The following is a 17,689-nucleotide window of genomic DNA, read 5'->3' as shown; positions in this document are numbered from 1 at the left end:
GGGGAGGAGTAGGGAAACATGCATTTGTTTTCGTGTTCCGCCCTCGACGTCATCACGTGTGACGCGAGGGCGGGGCATGAAGATGTTGTGGCTTCACCACCATGAAACCACGAACCGGTGTGTGAGTGACTTCAGTGACGTCAGTGTCCTCAGAACATTGAGGCTGCGTTTTATTACAGTAGATGTTCTTAGATTTGTATTTATCTTGATTTGTATTCAATGATGAGCATTACATTTTTGGAATAGCAAACTATAAATGTTTCAAATAAATAAATAAATTAAATAAGTGTTTCCCTACCTTGATAGAAGAACTGAACATGTTCCGTGAACTGACAGCTCTCAGAGCTTTCGCTTGTGGCTTTACAAGCCTTCATGTAGCTCTTCACACTGGTTGAGACATCAGAGACAGCCACACTAGAATCTACAGAAAACAGGTTCTGCACAGAAATAATGAGATATTTGGCCAACCTGGAAACATAAAGCAAAGTCATTCTTCGGATATCGTCATTTCAACCTTGTAAACTCTTTTGATTATTAAGAGTCAACGTTTGCAGCTTACTGTGCCTCAGTGACCGCCGATCCATAATAGCCGTCTAACATCAGGAGAGATGCATTCAGCTGTGTAAAAATAATTGAACCCCCATTAGTCTTTATTTTCATAACTAGAGCAGGTGCAGAATTCTGGCAGCCATTGTGGTCCTAGAGAAAACTGGTGGGCCAATATTCAAAAGGATTTGTATGTGCATACAATTAAACAAATACTAGCACTCTCATAGGTAAGTGCTAGCAAATTTTCATTCCCTCTAAGCTGAGCGACATTCCTCCAATAATTCTGCTCCCAGCGGGGGGGGGGGGGGGGGGGTACTAAATATTGTGTTTTCAAATGCTAGGAACAGGCAGGTCCTCTGGAATCCTTAAGGAGGTTTGAATGACAGGAGACAGCGGGAGCGTGCTTGGCCCATTACCTGGCCTGAAGACAGTAGGCGGAGCTTGCTGCCATACAAAGTAATGTATTTTGAGTGTATCAAGATGGCGGAGCTGCATAGGGAAGCAATGAAACCTCCTTGGGTGTAGACAGCTTCAGCCTTGTCATGCGATGCCGTTCCCCTGTCAATCAAACCTCCTTGGGAATCCTGCAGATCCTGCCTGACCCTCATTATTGAAAATGTGATAGTAAAACAGCACCCCCACTGGCAGGAATATAGGCGGAGGGCGCCCACACAGCTTAGAGGGAGCATAGCTAGCAGTGTAAGGCTAGGCTAAGTGCTACTCTGTACGACTGCATATAAGTGGCGTAGTATGGAAATGCAAAGCGGTGTAGACATGGACGGGATTCCTGCTTACGTGCGTAACTACAGAATACTCTGTTACACGTGTCCCGGCCACATTTAGGCACCCATATCAGCTCTATAGGTGCATAAATGTAAGATGTGCCAATACTGGATTATGCTAGTGGTCTATCCCGGAATCTAGGTGACAGATGGCATCAGGAAAGAAAAAAATGTGAGTATGTGATTCCAATCCTGGTTGATTTACATTGGTTACCATTTACACAGGCCCGTGCCAAGGGTCTATGCCGCCCCCCCCCCCCCCCCCCCGCAGACGAACTGTTGGCACCCCCCCCCCCCCCCGCAGAAAAACAGTTGGCGCGCGCGCGCGCCCCTCTCCCCCCCCCCCCGTGAAGATGATCGCTGCGCGCCCTGGGGGCCTTTAAATCTTTTACGTGCAGTCGCAGCAGCATCTGTGAAAGCGGAGTGCTGCCGACGTCTCCCTTCCCTTCGCGCTCTTGGTTCCCTCAGTGTCCGCCTTCTTCTGACGTCAGAAGAAGGCGGGACACTGAGGGAACCAACGAGTGCAAGGGAAGGGAGACGTCGGCAGCGCTCCGTTTTCACAGACGCTGCTGCGACTGCAAGTAAAAGATTTAAAGGCCTCGGCGGCACGGGGCGAGGGTAAGCACTGCGGCGGCGCCCTCCAGAGGTGTGTGCCCTCCTGCGGTGCTTACCCCGCTTACCGCATCGGCACGGCCCTGCATTTACAGCTAGAATTTCATTTGAAATTACTTTGCCCTGTCTATAAGGCTTTTCATATAGGATTACCAAAATATCTGTTGGACAAATTAGTAAAATATGATCCTTCAAGAGCCTTGCACTCTTCTCAAAGACATTTGATAAAGCTTCTTTGCACAGAAATAGGGCATTTTGTTATGCAGGTTCCCTTCTTTGGAATTCGCTGCCCACTGAATTTCATGCCATTTTTATTTACATTGCATTTCGCAAAGCCTTGAAGGCCTGGCTATTTCAAAGATAGTTAGGGCCTTTTTTACGTCCACATTCTTTTCTTATTAAAGAATTTTCTTTGCAATTTTATGTTTTTATTTTCCATTTTACTTTATATAGTGATTATGTAATATTTTCTTTGTATTTAGTGCTTGTATTATGTAAGCCACACTGAGCCCGCAAAAAGGTGGGAAAATGTGGGATACAAATGAAATAAATAAATATATATATATAGAATTTTTTTTATTGTAAATCGCTTTGAAGCTTTACCGTATTTAGCAGTATATCAAATTAATAAATCAAATCAAATCATTATAGAATAGCCTTTCATTACACATCCTTAGACACCTAAATGGAGGCAAGTAGTTATAGAATTGCCTCTTCAGTGGCCGATCCGTATCATATAAGTCCCCATCTGTAGATTGTCAGCGGCATTATCTGTACAGTGGTTCTGAAGATGCATATTTTTGTAAATATGTTTTTTTTAAAAGTCTCATCACCCAAGCAGAATGCTGACCTGGGGATTCTTTGCATATTCTGATTACTTTTACTGGACTAAGATAACAATTATGCAGAGAGGTGATATATTTGAGCTTCTGAGATTCCTGGACCTCTTCTTCAAATGCTTCAAAATAATGTCATCATGGTGGACAGCTCCAATAAGGCATTTATTTGCTGCAATTTCGTTATTTTATACAAAATTCATATCCCGCGTTATCAAATAGACTAAGTAGGTTATAATAAACATTCATAATCATAAAAACACATAAACACATCATACCAAAAACAAAATAAAATATCACAGACATGAAATTACATGGTAATACTTTTTAAACAAATAGGACAAATTTTTTTTTTCACTGAATCAATTGCTAAGTTCTGGATGTGGTAAAAGTAGTTAACATACCTGGGATTTAAAATGTTTTGGACAAGTTTCTGGAAGAAAAGCTTTATAATCTCTCTGACCTCATGTGCAACTTTCTTTAAGGGCCCCTTTTACTGAGCTGTGGCAAAAGGGGGCTGGCATTGGCATCGGCGCGCGTTTTGGGCGCATGCCGAGGCCCCCTTTCACTGCAGCGGGTAAAAGGTAGGTCTTTCCTTTTTTTTCAGAAAATGGCCACATGGCAAGTGAAGTACTTGCCATGCAGCCATTTCACGGGAGAGCTCTTACCACCAACCACTGATGTGGCGGTAAGCGCTCCCGCACTAACCCGGCGTTAGCCAGGCATTGCGCAGGCCCAAATACTGCCAGGTCATGGGCATAGTTTGACTCATTTGGGGGGGGCAAAGGATGGGGTGGAGCATATTAATTTGCATATATATATATGCAAATGAATATGCTAATATGGAGGAAGGAAGGAAGGAAGGGAAAAAGAGCTGGCTTTTTTGGGAATAACCATAATGAATATGTATGAGATATCAAGCCAGCTCTTTCTCCCTCCCTCCCTTCCTTCTTTCCTCCTTACCCAGCACTCCCTCCATCTTGTAAGGCACTGCCTACCCAACAAAAACGGTGTTAGAAATCTGGCCATCTGAATTGATTTATTTTCTCCAGGAGAAAATCAATCAATTCAGATGGCCAGATCTCTAACACTTGTAAGTAGTAGACTTAGTAAAGATGGACCAATAAAGAACGACAACGTGGATGCAGGCAGCAGCAGCAACTCACAGGTTTGCTTGCTGTGTTTTGAGTGAATGGCGACGGCTGCGCGGGGGAGCGGAAAGAAATGAGACGGTACCAAATTTCTTCTACTAACTTATAAATGTACTCACTCTGCTGCTCCCCAGTATCCCTCCACACTCGTCCTTCCCTACACCCCTCCCCGTGCACTCCGCTCCATGGATAAATCCTTCTTATCTGTTCCCTTCTTCACTACTGCCAACTCCAGACTTGGCGCCTTCTGTCTCGCGGCACCCTACGCCTGGAATAAACTTCCTGAGCCCCTACGTCTTGCCCCATCCTTGGCCACCTTTAAATCTAGACTGAAAGCCCACCTCTTTAACATTGCTTTTGACTCTTAACCACTTGTAACCACTCGCCTCCACCTACCCTCCTCTCTTCCTTCCCGTTCACATTAATTGATTTCATTTGCTTACTTTATTTTTTTTTTTGTCTGTTAGATTGTAAGCTCTTTGAGCAGGGACTGTCTTTCTTCTATGTTTGTGCAGCACTGCGTACGCCTTGTAGCGCTATAGAAATGCTAAATAGTAGTAGTAAATAGTAGTAATAATGACGTCTTCTTCTTAATCCTTACTGTCTCAGGACTATAGGCTCAGGGCCTCAGGCTCAGTCACTTCCACTCACGTACTGTCTTCGGGACAGGCTTGCAGCGGCGAACTAGCTAGCGCCAGTAAAAGCACCAACAAACAGGCAGGCTCGACTCCGTCCTTTGCTTCCCTGCCCTCTCAGCGTCCCGCCCGCCCGAAAGGAAATTACATCAGAGGAAGGCGGGACGCAGAGAGGGCAGGGAAGAGAAGAACGGAGTCGAGCCTGTCTGTTTATTGGTGCTTTTACTGCGACTTCGAGTGAGAAAGTTGTAAGTCATCGTGACGTCAGTCGCTTCGTTTGGGGGGGCAATGCCAGTCTACGCCCATGTGCCAGGTACACACTAGCGCTACAAAAATAAAAAAAAACTTTTTGTAGTGCTGGATATGACGGCACTGGGGGTGGGAACTACCACTGGGTTGCTACGGTAGGCTGGCAGTACTTCCTTTTTAGCAAGCAGTAAGCCTGCATTGGGTTTACCTCCGCTTTGTAAAAGAGACCCTATATTAGTCACCTTATTTTCTTACTCCTCTTTCCTACTCTACGCTGTCGATTATTTATTTATTTATTAGGATTTATTTACCGTCTTTTTGAAAGAATTCACTCAAGGCGGTGTACAGTAAGAGTAAATCAAACATAAGCATTAGACAATTACAGCAATAAAAAATCTTCAAATAACAATGCAAAGTATGGCATAATATACAATGTCAACACAATATGTAATAGAATATTAAGCATCTCTCTATATAAAATGCACCTCCAACATTCTGAAGCCTCCACAAGTCCCAACGTTCTAAATGCATGGTGGTGAAACCAGGAATTCGCCCATGAGTGTTGGCCCTGCCCCCCGCATCAGACGTCATGACGTCAAGGGCGGACCAATGACACTCAACCAATCGCATCGCGAACCCGTTACTAAGCGACAGAACGTGACATAAGACACATCGCGGAACAATGAAAACCAGCAGCACACAGTTGCTACGCGACGTCAACAGCAACGCTAAAAGGACCATATAGATCTCTGCTCTCCACACAAACAACGGACACGGAGGGCATATGAGGGAAGGAAAAAAACCAGCACATACACACACACTCTCACTCTTAACTGGTTATAAGGAGCAACTGACCTGCCACTATCACAGGGACTGCTAGCACCGCTCTCTCTCTCTCTCTCTCTCTCTCACACATACAGATGGGACACAGAGGGGATGGAAGACAAGGAACGAATAGTTGGGTATGGAGGGGGCGACAGGGGAGATAAGGCAAGAACTGCCTCAAATGTTTGTGCTGTGCTATGTACAATTATAATGCTGTCTCTTCATTTTGACCCTACCCTTTCACACTCTCTTTCACACAGACGCACACACACACACTTACACTGTCTCTATCTCACACACACACGCACCCTCACACATATACACACTCTCTCACACAGACACACAAACACGCCTCAAATGGTTCAGCTGTCCTATGTAAAATTTCACTGCTGTCTCTTCATTTTCACCCTACCTGTGCACACTCTCTTTCACACAGAGACACACACACACACTTTCTCTGTGTCACACACACACACACACACATACATATACACACTCTCACTCTCTCTATAGCCTTGCTAGCGCCCGTTTCATTTGTTTACGAAACGGGCCTTTTTTTTACTAGTATTCTATATACTGCACATAAATATAGGTGCCCCTCATAGTGTTTACTGCAAATATTATCTCTTGCTGAATATTAGCGGCTAAACGGTATTTAACTGGCCAAGAGCCATTCCCGGCTGGTTAAATAGCACTGAATACCAGGGGGATGGTCATTTTTTAAGTTTTTACAAAAAGCCAGATATGATATAATTGCCCCTAATTCCTGAGGTCTGCAGTGGAAAAAAAATCCTAAAACGCAAGCCTGCATACGTTTGTTTAAATGAGGGGACACCAAGAAGACCTTTATTGATTAGCAATGATTAGCCCACAGATATTCAAGAGCACAGAGGGATCTTGTAGGTGATTTTTCCTTGACTATTGCTCAGGCCTGCTCTTCTGATGACCTAAATCTGCCTTTCTGTTGACATGATCGATAATAATAGAGAACACCTACACATCACTGCAACTATGCAACCAAATTATTTTCCAGTTTCAAAAAGTCATATAACACTTCAATCCATTAGGCAGCCATTTTGTGATGCCACACATTGGTTCTCTCTTCAGTGTAAACTAGCAGCTCCCACTTAGCCATCTCTCTACTCTTCAATCTGTTCAAAATTCTGCTGCACGACTAATATTCCGCCAGTGTCGTTATGCTCATATTAGCCCTCTCCTCAAGTCACTTCACTGGCTTCCTATCCGTTTCCGCATACAGTTTAAACTCCTCTTATTGACCTATAAGTGCATTCACTCTGCAGCTCCTCAGTACCTCTCTACTCTCATCTCTCCCTACATTCCTCCCCGGGAACTCCGTTCACTGGGTAAATCTCTCTTATCTGCACCCTCCTCCTCCACCGCTAACTCCAGACTCCGTTCCTTTTATCTTGCTGCACCATATGCCTGGAATAGACTTCCTGAGCCGGTACGTCAAGCTCCATCTCTGGCCGTCTTCAAAACTAAGCTAAAAGCCCACCTTTTTGATGCTGCTTTTAACTCCTAACCCTTATTCACTTGTTCAGAACCCTTATTTTATCATCCTCACTTTAATATTCCCTTATCTCTTGTTTGTCCTGTTTGTCTGTCCTAATTAGATTGTAAGCTCTGTCGATCAGGGACTGCCTCTTCATGTTCAAGTGTACAGCACTGCGTACGTCTAGTAGCGCTATAGAAATGATAAGTAATAGTAGTAGTAGTAGTAGTAGTAGTAGTAGTAGTCTTTGGGATTCCAGAATCTTGCTACTCTTTGGGATTCTGCACGGAATCTTGCTATTGTTTGGGATTCCGGAATCTTGCTACTCTTTGGGATTCTGCACGGAATCTTGCTATTGTTTGGGATTCCGGAATCTTGCTACTCTTTGTCCTTATCCCTTATTTGTCCTGTTTGTCCTGATTAGATTGCAAGCTCTGTCGAGCAGGGACTGCCTCTTCATGTTCAAGTGTACAGCGCTGCGTACGTCTAGTAGCACTATAGAAAAGATAAGTAGTAGTAGTAGTCTTTGGGATTCCCGAATCTTGCTACTCTTTGGGATTCTGCACGGAATCTTGCTATTGTTTGGGATTCCGGAATCTTGCTGCTCTTTGGGATTCCGGAATCTTGCTACTCTTTGTCCTTATTCCTTATTTGTCCTGCTTGTCTGTCCTAATTAGATTGTAAGCTCTATCGAGCAGGGACTGTCTCTTCATGTTCAAGTGTACAGCGCTGTGTACGTCTAGTAGAGCTATAGAAATGATAAGTAGTAGTAGTAGTAGCTTTTTACTTTTCACTCTTACTCAAGTTTTCACCTATCAGTTCTAAACATATTGCAAGAGTGGGAAAAAGAATGAAAGAGGTTCTCTTTGTCTGAATTTATATTGCAAATTTGAGATTGGACAGGAAAATGAGAAAAATTAGTTTATTCCTGATCATATGCTGGTTACACTGTTGCCACCTTTGATAACAAAAATGCTTAAAATTCAAGGTGGCTTCTCTGTTCCAGTTATATGGAAGTGACCTTAGACCTGCTCTGACTAGCCCATGTTTGGGAAGAGTCATGGATTATGAGTCTAAGACTCCTCTTTGCAATCTTGAAAAAATCTCCCTATTTTTTCTGGGAACATCCATTTTGTGCCTACAGCAGTACATGAAAATTTATTCTGCAAAAAATGAAAAGAATTGCATAAAAACTGATTTTATACAGTTCCTCATCGTAGAATTTATTGTGAGCATTTAACACAAAAGAGGCAAAATTCTGCGGAAAATCTTGTGGGGATTTTATGAAATATATTTAGATCCCCTGGGGTTTTTTTCTAAGCTGGGGAAATGGCAAACTTTCACCTGAAAATTCTCTCCAGTAATGCATCTGGCAAGGGTCAGCGCCTGTGTGCTACAGCGTAGGACTGATCTCTTTTTGGATTCCCCCAGCCAGAGTGATTTGGCCTGAGTAGAGAGGAGGGTACGCTCACACCAAGGAAGGGAGGATGCCTGCTAGCAAAGCTGAGCTGAGGGCACATGTGTTTTCTAATCTCCATGTGCTTCCTACATGTGATATTATCATTCCTTGGATGTTTCTTTCTCCTCTTCCTGGAAGCATATCAAAGAAAACTACTTGAAAGCCAGAGAGATTAATGAAGGAAAGGAAGTACAATCCAACCATTTATCTGACCAGAGAGTGAAGGACAGGCTGAGGGAAGATATTTTAGAAGGCTCCTGTCCGCGGGACACTGTGAGTCAGTCGCTTACCATCTGGAGTGCATCTTTTTCAATCTGATGAAGTTCTGAATATTTTCCTTTGGTGCTGTTGAGAAGGTCTCTGGGTAATATAATGTGGCCGATGAATGTTCTTACTAAAAATCAGAAAAAGAACGGTTATCTGCAAAGCAGCATCCAGTGATGGAATAACTGGTTCACAATGTGAAGGAACGGGGCTGATAGTTCCTCAAGTGTTTTCTCAAGCAGAATGGGTGTCCTGTGTGAGCCCATCAAAGTAAGACATTTTAAAAAGGAAAACCAATGTGGTAACTGGGTACAGTGGCATACTAGGCAGGACTGACTTTTTGGTGGCATCTAAGGTTACCATGCGCCTACAGTTTTCTTTTCATTGACCTTTGCTGCTGCCACTGGCTGAGTAGGCCTAATCCTAAATTGGGGGGGGGGGGGGAAGGAGGGCGTGCACAGCCCACCAAGGCCCACCCGTAGCTACACCCCCGTTGAGTAGAGAAGGTTTTTTTTATTAGGCTAATGCCATGGTTCTAAAATTTGATCCTTATCAATTCTCAACGGGTCTGGCTTCCAGAATAACCAAATATGCAAATCAACTAGGTTCTTAGACCAAATGATTGGCGGGATGTGTAGTATCCTGAAAACCCAGTCTGTTGGGGGGTTGGAGAATACTGGGTTTGTTTTAGGGGGTAGAGGTACCCTCTTCAGGTAATATCCTCTATAGGAAGCTGAAGTTTAAAATATAGCAGAGAGGAGTGTAAGGGATCAACAACACGAATTATGATATGAAGGGGCTCCACTGTCAAGTTCTGAAGGGGCCAGCTAGGTGGTAAAGTGCACAGTTCACAGCGGGCAGTGAATACGGTTCTGGTAGATGTTAATTTATGGCATATTACCCAAACTACATTCTGTTTCTTTCTGTAACTGATATCCAACAGGACACTTGCAGGTGAAAGAGCCTTGTGTATTGATGCATGAGGCCTGCGATGGACAAGGATTAGAAAGACATTCATCCACATCTGAATAGAAGAAAGAAAGAGAAACATCAAACCAGCATGCAAAATGATTATCAGCTGAACAGAGAGCAATCTTCCGCAGGGCTGAGAGTATCTGCCCACAATTGCTTTTGTACAACAGTGGCCAACCTGCAGGAGCAATGCATAGAGCGCATGAATGTAGAATCCGCTTAGCGAGTTGTGCACATAAATTCTAATGATTACTGCCAATTACTGCTCGTTATTGCCTGTTAAGTGCTGTTATCAACGCTGATTATCTTTATAAGTCAATTAAGTTATATGCATTGTTATGGAATATGCTTAGATTTCGGCACAGAACACTAGGCGCGATATATAAAATCCAGGTGAAAATGCCTATAGATACTCCTGTTCTATTGTGGATTAAAAACTGGTTAAAAGATAGAAAACAGAGAGTAGGGTTAAATGGTCAGTATTCTCAATGCAGAAGGGTAGTTAGTGGGGTTCCCCAGGGCTCTGTGCTGGGACCGCTGCTTTTTAACATATTTATAAATGACCTAGAGATGGGAGTGAGGTAATTAAATTTGCTGATGACACAAAATTATTCAAAGTCGTTAAATCACGGGAGGATTGTGAAAAATTACAAGCGGACCTTACGAGACTGGGGCATCTAAATGGCAGCTGACGTTTAATGTGAGCAAGTGCAAAGTGATGCATGTGGGAAACAGGAACCCGAATTATAGCTTCGTAATGCAAGGTTCCACGTTAGGAGTCACGGACCAAGAAAGGGATCTAGGTGTCATTGATGATACGTTGAAACCTTCTGCTCAGTGTGCTGCTGCGGCTAAGAAAGTAAATAGAATGTTAGGTATTATTAGGAAAGGAATGGAAAACAAAAATGAGGATGTTATAATGCCTTTGTATCACTCCATGGTACGACTGCACCTCGAATATTGTGTTCAATTCTGGTCGCCGTATCTCAAAAAAGATATAGTGGAATTAGAAAAGGTGCAGAGAAGGGCGACGAAAATGATAAAGGGGGTGGGACGACTTCCCTATGAGGAAAGGCTAAAGCAGCTAGGGCTCTTCAGCTTGCAGAAAAGGCGGCTGAGGGGAGATATGATAGAGGTCTATAAAATAATGAGTGGAGTTGAACGGGTAGACGTGAAGCGTCTGATCACGCTTTCCAAAAATACTAGGACTAGGGGACATGCAATGAAACTACAGTGTAGTAAATTTAAAACAAATCAGAGAAAATATTTCTTCACTCAACGTGTAATTAAACTCTGGAATTCGTTGCCAGAGAATGTGGTAAAGGCGGTTAGCTTAGCGGAGTTTAAAAAAGGTTTGGATGGCTTCCTAAAGGAAAAGTACATAGACCATTATTAAATTGGACTTGGGGAAAATCCACTATTTCTGGGATAAGCAGTATAGAATGTTTTGAACTTTTTTGGGATCTTGCCGGGTATTTGTGACCTGGATTGGCCACTGTTGGCAACAGGATGCTGGGCTCGATAGACCTTTGGTCTTTCCCAGTATGGCAGTACTTATGTACTTAATCTCCTAAGGTGTCTTTTACTAAGTGGCGGTAAGCCCAACGCGTGCTTACCGCTTGATAAACTGGAAGCACCCCTGGGCTACTGCAGCAGCCCAGCAGTAGTTCCCACCCCCAGCATGTGCCATTTCCAGCGCTACAAAAAGATTTTTATTTTTGTAGCGCTGGTGTTTACCAGGTGGTAATCAGGCAGTGTTGCCTGGTTACTGCCAGGTTAGCGCGAAAGCCTTTACTGCCACTTCAATGGGTAAGTGCTCCCCCTCTTCTCGGGTCCCGAGATTCTGTGTAAGCCTGTGAAATTAAATTGTAAGGGATATACGGCAGCCAGAGCGTTCAGATCTAAGGACTGCAAAATATGATCCGTGTTGGGACACAAAATATCTATGAATGCTAAGTGCCTTTAAGTTTGATGGCTTTGCTCACATTATTTGAGTAAAAAATGGTGTGCAATGATTATAAATAACAAATGGACTGTAATTAGTTTATAGATTCTGGTCTGCGTGTATCCTTGAAACTCATATGAGCACATTTCAAAAAAAAAATTTTATATGTATTGAAAAACAGTTGAATTTAAATTGGTTATACTAACAGACACTCTGTGGATGTATATTATGTGTGACTGAAAGTGTTTCCCAGAGTAAATTAGAAAGAGGTTGCCTCTCATTTTGAGTTAATGGTTGTCACGCCTAACTACTGTCGGGCACAGAAATGGAAGTATTCTATAACTCCACGCCTAAATCCTGGGAATTCCCATGCCCCTCCCTTGGCCATACCCCTTTTAGAGTTTCACATGAGATGAATTAGTCAGCAGAGTATGGAATAGGGGTGAAGAGCAGATATTTACACCTAATTCCTCCTATGTTCAATTTACTTATCCGTTACCCCATTAATATTACATTTACTACAAATTGTGCATTCTTCTTATGACTTGTAATTCTTTTTATTGTTACTATGTAAGCCGCATTGAGCCTGCCATGTGCGCGGTACAAATGTAATAAATAAATAAGGATAAATAAATATGCACATAACCAGTAATTAGTGCTTGTTAAGGCGATTTTGTGATTATCACCAATTTATCCAACTACTTTACACACATGTCTGCGACCTGCACCCAAAACTGCGTGCCTAACCTTGAATGGCCTGTACAGAATTTGGTGATATGTGTGTTCCCATTCCCTGGTATAGACAAATGGTAAACATTTGTAAAGCAGAAGTACTAATACAAATTTGATATGGAATACGTTTCTAAAGAATGCATACAGCCCACCACCATTTCAAAATATCTACAACGAATATGCATGAGATAAATTTGTACATGCATTGGAGGCTCTCTCTCTCTCTAAATACATATATTTATACATATTTACCTCATGTATTCATTGTGGATGTCTTGAAAAACAGATTGACTGTGAGTTCCCGCAATATGACATTGAATATATCCAATTAAAGTTCACTAAATATCTGATTAACTTTAGTGTTTTTCTGAACAGACTTAACCAATTATTAATTTTACCAGATAGCAATGAAAATCAGTTAAAATTTGGATGGAGAATTGCAGGGCAAAAAATTCAAACTTTTAAGATTTGTCCTGACAACTACCAAATTTACCTGGACCAAATCTTTTAAATATCAATCCATTTTAAAATTGAGCATAATGCCCCTTACCTGTCTCGCAATGCTTGCCTTTCCAGGAGGGCATACAATCACACTGGTATGTACCAGAGATGTGGTCCACAAAACATGCCCCTTGGTGAAGACAAGGGTTCGGGGAGCAGATACTGACTGTGAAATGACAAATTAAAAGGATTAAGCAGAGATTATGTTCTGGGTGGACTAAAATGCCACTTTTTACCTCTCCAAATTCTGCGTACCATACTGCTTCTGTACAGCGGCCACCTGAATCCATTTGGAGACCCTGCCCCAAAACGTGTTGGATAGCACCCTCAAATAATGGATTGACTTACCGGTTAAGGGGTCCTTTCACTAAGATGTGCTAAAAAATGGCCTTGGTAGTGTAGGCGCATGGGTATTGGGCGCATGCAGATCCATTTTTCAGCACACCTGCAAAAAATGCCTTTTTAAATTTTTGCTGAAAATGGATGTGCGGCAAAATAAAAATTGCCGCACGTCCATTTTGGGTCTGATACCTTACCGCCTGCCATCGACTTAGCGGTGAGGTCTCTCGCGTTAACCGTGCAGTAATAGCCTACGTGTGTCAAGCCAGAGTTACTGCCCGATTTTCGCTGTGCGCCAGAAAGTAAAATATATTTTCTGACGTGTGTAGCAGGTGCATGTAAAAAATGGAATTACTGCACAGGCCGCGCGGTGGCTGGGCAGTGACTCTGAATTGGCTCACACTGGGCACACATAGAGGGGCATAATCGAACGGGGGTGACCATCTCTAAGGGCGCCCATCTCTAAGGACATCCCGGCGAAGGGGCGGGGAAACCGCTATTATCGAAACAAGATGGGCGTCCATCTTTCGTTTCGATAATACGGTCGGGGACACCCAAATCTCAACATTTAGGTCAACCTTAGAGATGGTTGTCCCTGGTTTTCAGCAATAATGGAAACCGAGGACGCCCATCTCAGAAACGATCAAATCCAAGCCATTTGGTCATGGGAGGAGCCAGCATTCGTAGTGCACTGGTACCCCTCACATGCCAGGACACCAACCGGGCACCCTAGGGGGCACTGCAGTGGACTTCAGAAATTGCTCCCAGGTGTATAGCTCCCTTACCTTCGGTGCTTAGCCCCCCCTAACCCCCCCCCAAAAAAAAACCCACTCCCCACAACTGTACACCACTACCATAGCCCTAAGGGGTGAAGGGGGGCACCTACATGTGGGTACAGTGGGTTTCTGGTGAGTTTTGAAGGGCTCACATTTACCAGCACAAGTGTAACAGGTGGGGGGGATGGGCCTGGGTCTGCCTGCTGAAGTGCACTGCACCCACTAAAAACTGCTCCAGGGGCCTGCATATTGCTGTCATGGAACTGGGTATGACATTTGAGGCTGGCATAGAGGCTGGCAAAAAGATTTTTTACATTTTTTTAGGGTGGGAGGAGGTTGGTGACCACTGGGGCAGTAAGGGGAGGTCATCCCAGATTCCCTCCGGTGGCCATCTGGTCAGTTTGGGCACCTTTTTGAGGCTTGGTCGTGAAAAAAAATGGGCCAAGTAAAGTCAACCAAATGCTCGTCAGGGACGCCCTTCTTTTTTCCATTATCGGCCGAGGACGCCCATCTCTTAAGCACACCCCAGTCCCGCCTTTGCTATGCCTCCGACACGCCCCCGTGAACTTTGGTCATTCTCATGATGGACTGCAGTTGAGGACGCCCAAAATCGGCTTTCGATTATGCCAATTTGGGTGACCTTGAGAGAAGGACGCCCATCTCCCAATTTGTGTCGGAAGATGGGCGCCCTTCTCTTTTGAAAATGCCCCTACACGTGCGCATATTCTATAAACTACGCCTAACTTTAGGCGTAGTTTATAGAATCACACTAACCGCGTGGTTTTTCAGTGCCAATTTTTAAGGCGCCATTTATAGAATTTACCCCTATGTGTGTAAGTGGCAGTCTCGCTCCTGCCCTTCCTTTGCTCCACCCATATGAATGCTCCCCTTGCAATTATCCAGTACACCACTTATGCATTACCTTATAGAATAGCGCTTAGTTGTTTTGCTGCCACTTACCCACAAAAGTGATCATATTCTGCGTGCAAATGTAGCCACTCAGTTACAGAATGAGCATGGAGGTACAAACCCCAGCATTTCAACAGAGCACATCAAAGCAATTAGATATGATCCTGAATAAAACAATTCTATTTATTCCACAGAGAAGGGAAATGCTACTGCCTCAAAGGTACAAAGCAAAAGAAGAGATATTTTTGTGCCTCATTCATTCTTGTTTAACTTCAAGTTCCTTCAGGTGCTGGTAGGATTCATTTACATGCTTTAAAGTACGGGAAATCTTTTTGTCAGTTCCACAATTACAGCTATTAGCAAAGCAATCCTGGATCCCATGGTCTCTCTTTAAATAGCTCTTTAAATATAGTCTTTAGAAACTCAAGGTGTTGGAAGCTTTGGCACGCATGCTTAAGACTTTTATTTTTCCTCATGTCTTGCTGAAGTTCAGTGGAGTAGTTACCAAGGTGTAGCAAAAGTTGAGCTTTTTCAATGAAAACTGCAAGATACATAATACAATACTAAATTCCTGTGAAGCGCAGAGAGAATAATAATGAGAAAGGGAAAAAAGCCTCTGTGCCCAAACCTCCACCCTCCAACCTCTGGAGGAAATAACTTTCTTCATTGGCATAAAAAAACCCTTCTCTCTTTTACTTATTATTGCTAAAAACTTCACAGGAATAACGTAAATCTCATGGATCCAAAAAATTAGAAGTGAAAAAATTACTTAGCTTCTAAAATTAGTAGTAGACACAAATGTGCATGATAAGTCAGTCACACTGACTGTGGCCAAAGTTTCGCTACCGTGAGTTGTTTCAAAGCGTGCGTGACATCAGTAACTTTACATAGTAACATAGTAAACATAGTAAATGATGGCAGATAAAGACCTGAACGGTCCATCCAGTCTGCCCAACAAGATAAACTCATTTTACATGGTATGTAATACTTTATATGTATATCCGAGTTTGATTTGTCCCTGCCTTTCTCAGGGCACAGACCGTAGAAGTCCGCCCTGCACCGGTTTTATTCTCCAAATACTGGCGTTGCCACCCAATGTCCACTAAGATTCCATAGATCCATTCCTTCTAAACAGGATTCCTTTGTGTTTATCCCACACATGTTTGAATTCCATTACCGTTTTCATCTCCACCACCTCCCGCGGAAGGGCATTCCACATATCCACCACCCTCTCTGTGAAAAAATACTTCCTGACATTACTCCTGAGTCTGCCCCCCTTCAACCTCAATTCATGTCCTCTAGTTCTACCACCCTCCCGTCTCCGGAAAAGGTTTGTATGCGGATTAATACCTTTCAAATATTTGAATGTCTGTATCATCTCACCCCTGTTTCTCCTTTCCTCCAAGATATACATGTTCAACTTTGAGCACAATATGTCTTCAATACTCAGTTTTATATGCCGATTTTGACCATATTATTTCCTCCAGACCCTATCAAAAGTACATATTGGGTAAAGGTTTGGGCACAGAGGCTTTTTCCCTTTCTCATTATTCTTCTCTCTGCACTTCACAGGAATTTAATATTGTATTAAGTATCTTGTAGTTTTCATTAAGAGAGGTTTTTTTGTGTTTATATATTGAGATTCTCTCTTGTCCTTTTTTGTTGATTAAAAGTTGAGCTTTTTGCCACACCTTGATTTACCATCGGAGTCACCAATCTGTGGCATCTCAGTACTGCAGGTTTCTAACTCCCATGTTAGATGAGTAATTTTGCTTTTGAGCCACCTTGCAAGCAACATTACCATCCTGGGAGCTCTTATGTGGAAACTGACCCCTACCAATAGTACCGTGAGACTACCACTAGGGGTCGCTGGCACCATTCTGGATTTAACGGTGGTACAGCCAGGAGCAATTGGGAACTGGGTTTATTTTTCCAGATATAATACAGTTTATGGGGTTCACCACAAGCCGCAATATAAAATTTGCATAGTAATGAGCTACTTTACATGGATTTGCTTGTTACAGCATCTCATTACTATTTACCCTGTGGTGACCAAAAAATATGGCACTGAACCCTATGTTAGTTATTTTTAACATGCGTTAATAGGCAAATAACACGGGTTAGAGCCATAACATACCTTGATAACTGCCCCTCTCGCTTTCTATACCTGTGTCCTAAGCACATCATCCTCCCTTAACATTCTTCCCATTGAGAAGACTCAGACCTGAGATTTTCAGCAGTTTATGCCAAATTATATATAAATAGGTTTTATATATATATATATATACTTCTGGAACCATGCCCGTTTCCTCAACAATGAAACAGGCCCTAGGAAGGCTGTCATGTAAGCTTTTGTTTTCTCTCTCCCCAGCCCTCCCCTCCATGTCCAGCGATTCTCCTCTTCCCTGCCCTCCCATCCGTGTCCCGCAATTCTCTCCTCTATTGTCCTCCCATCCATGTCCATCAATTCTCCTCTGCCCTGCCCTCCCCTTCCCTTCCTCCCTCCCCTCGATGTCCCGTGATTCTCTCTTCCCCTTGATTTGTACCTGAATGTTCTCTGGCTGGCTGGCGCTGGCTTGCATTCCGTTCGTAACATCCCTCCTGACGTCAGCTCGCCTCCAGCGTTCCCTCCCCTCTCAC

The 17,689-nt window shown here is 43.3% G+C and overlaps 1 protein-coding gene across 3 annotated transcripts in view; it reads right to left on the bottom strand.

The window, feature by feature from the left end:
- HEG1 (heart development protein with EGF like domains 1) overlaps nucleotides 1-17,689 on the bottom strand; it is a 121,383-nt gene that overhangs the window by 32,414 nt on the left and 71,280 nt on the right. For all 3 annotated transcript variants that reach the window (XM_030210560.1, XM_030210561.1, XM_030210562.1), the window contains exons 3-7: nucleotides 13,075-13,191; nucleotides 9,777-9,899; nucleotides 8,902-9,005; nucleotides 560-618; nucleotides 299-468 (exon numbers count right to left, since the gene is read on the bottom strand). In XM_030210560.1, the coding sequence (XP_030066420.1) occupies nucleotides 299-468; nucleotides 560-618; nucleotides 8,902-9,005; nucleotides 9,777-9,899; nucleotides 13,075-13,191 (573 nt within the window). The remainder of the gene's footprint in view (nucleotides 1-298; nucleotides 469-559; nucleotides 619-8,901; nucleotides 9,006-9,776; nucleotides 9,900-13,074; nucleotides 13,192-17,689) is intronic.

This window comes from Microcaecilia unicolor, chromosome 7 (genome assembly GCF_901765095.1).
Source record: "Microcaecilia unicolor chromosome 7, aMicUni1.1, whole genome shotgun sequence".
NCBI lineage: Eukaryota > Metazoa > Chordata > Amphibia > Gymnophiona > Siphonopidae > Microcaecilia > Microcaecilia unicolor.
This window is presented reverse-complemented; position numbering and strand designations above follow the sequence as displayed.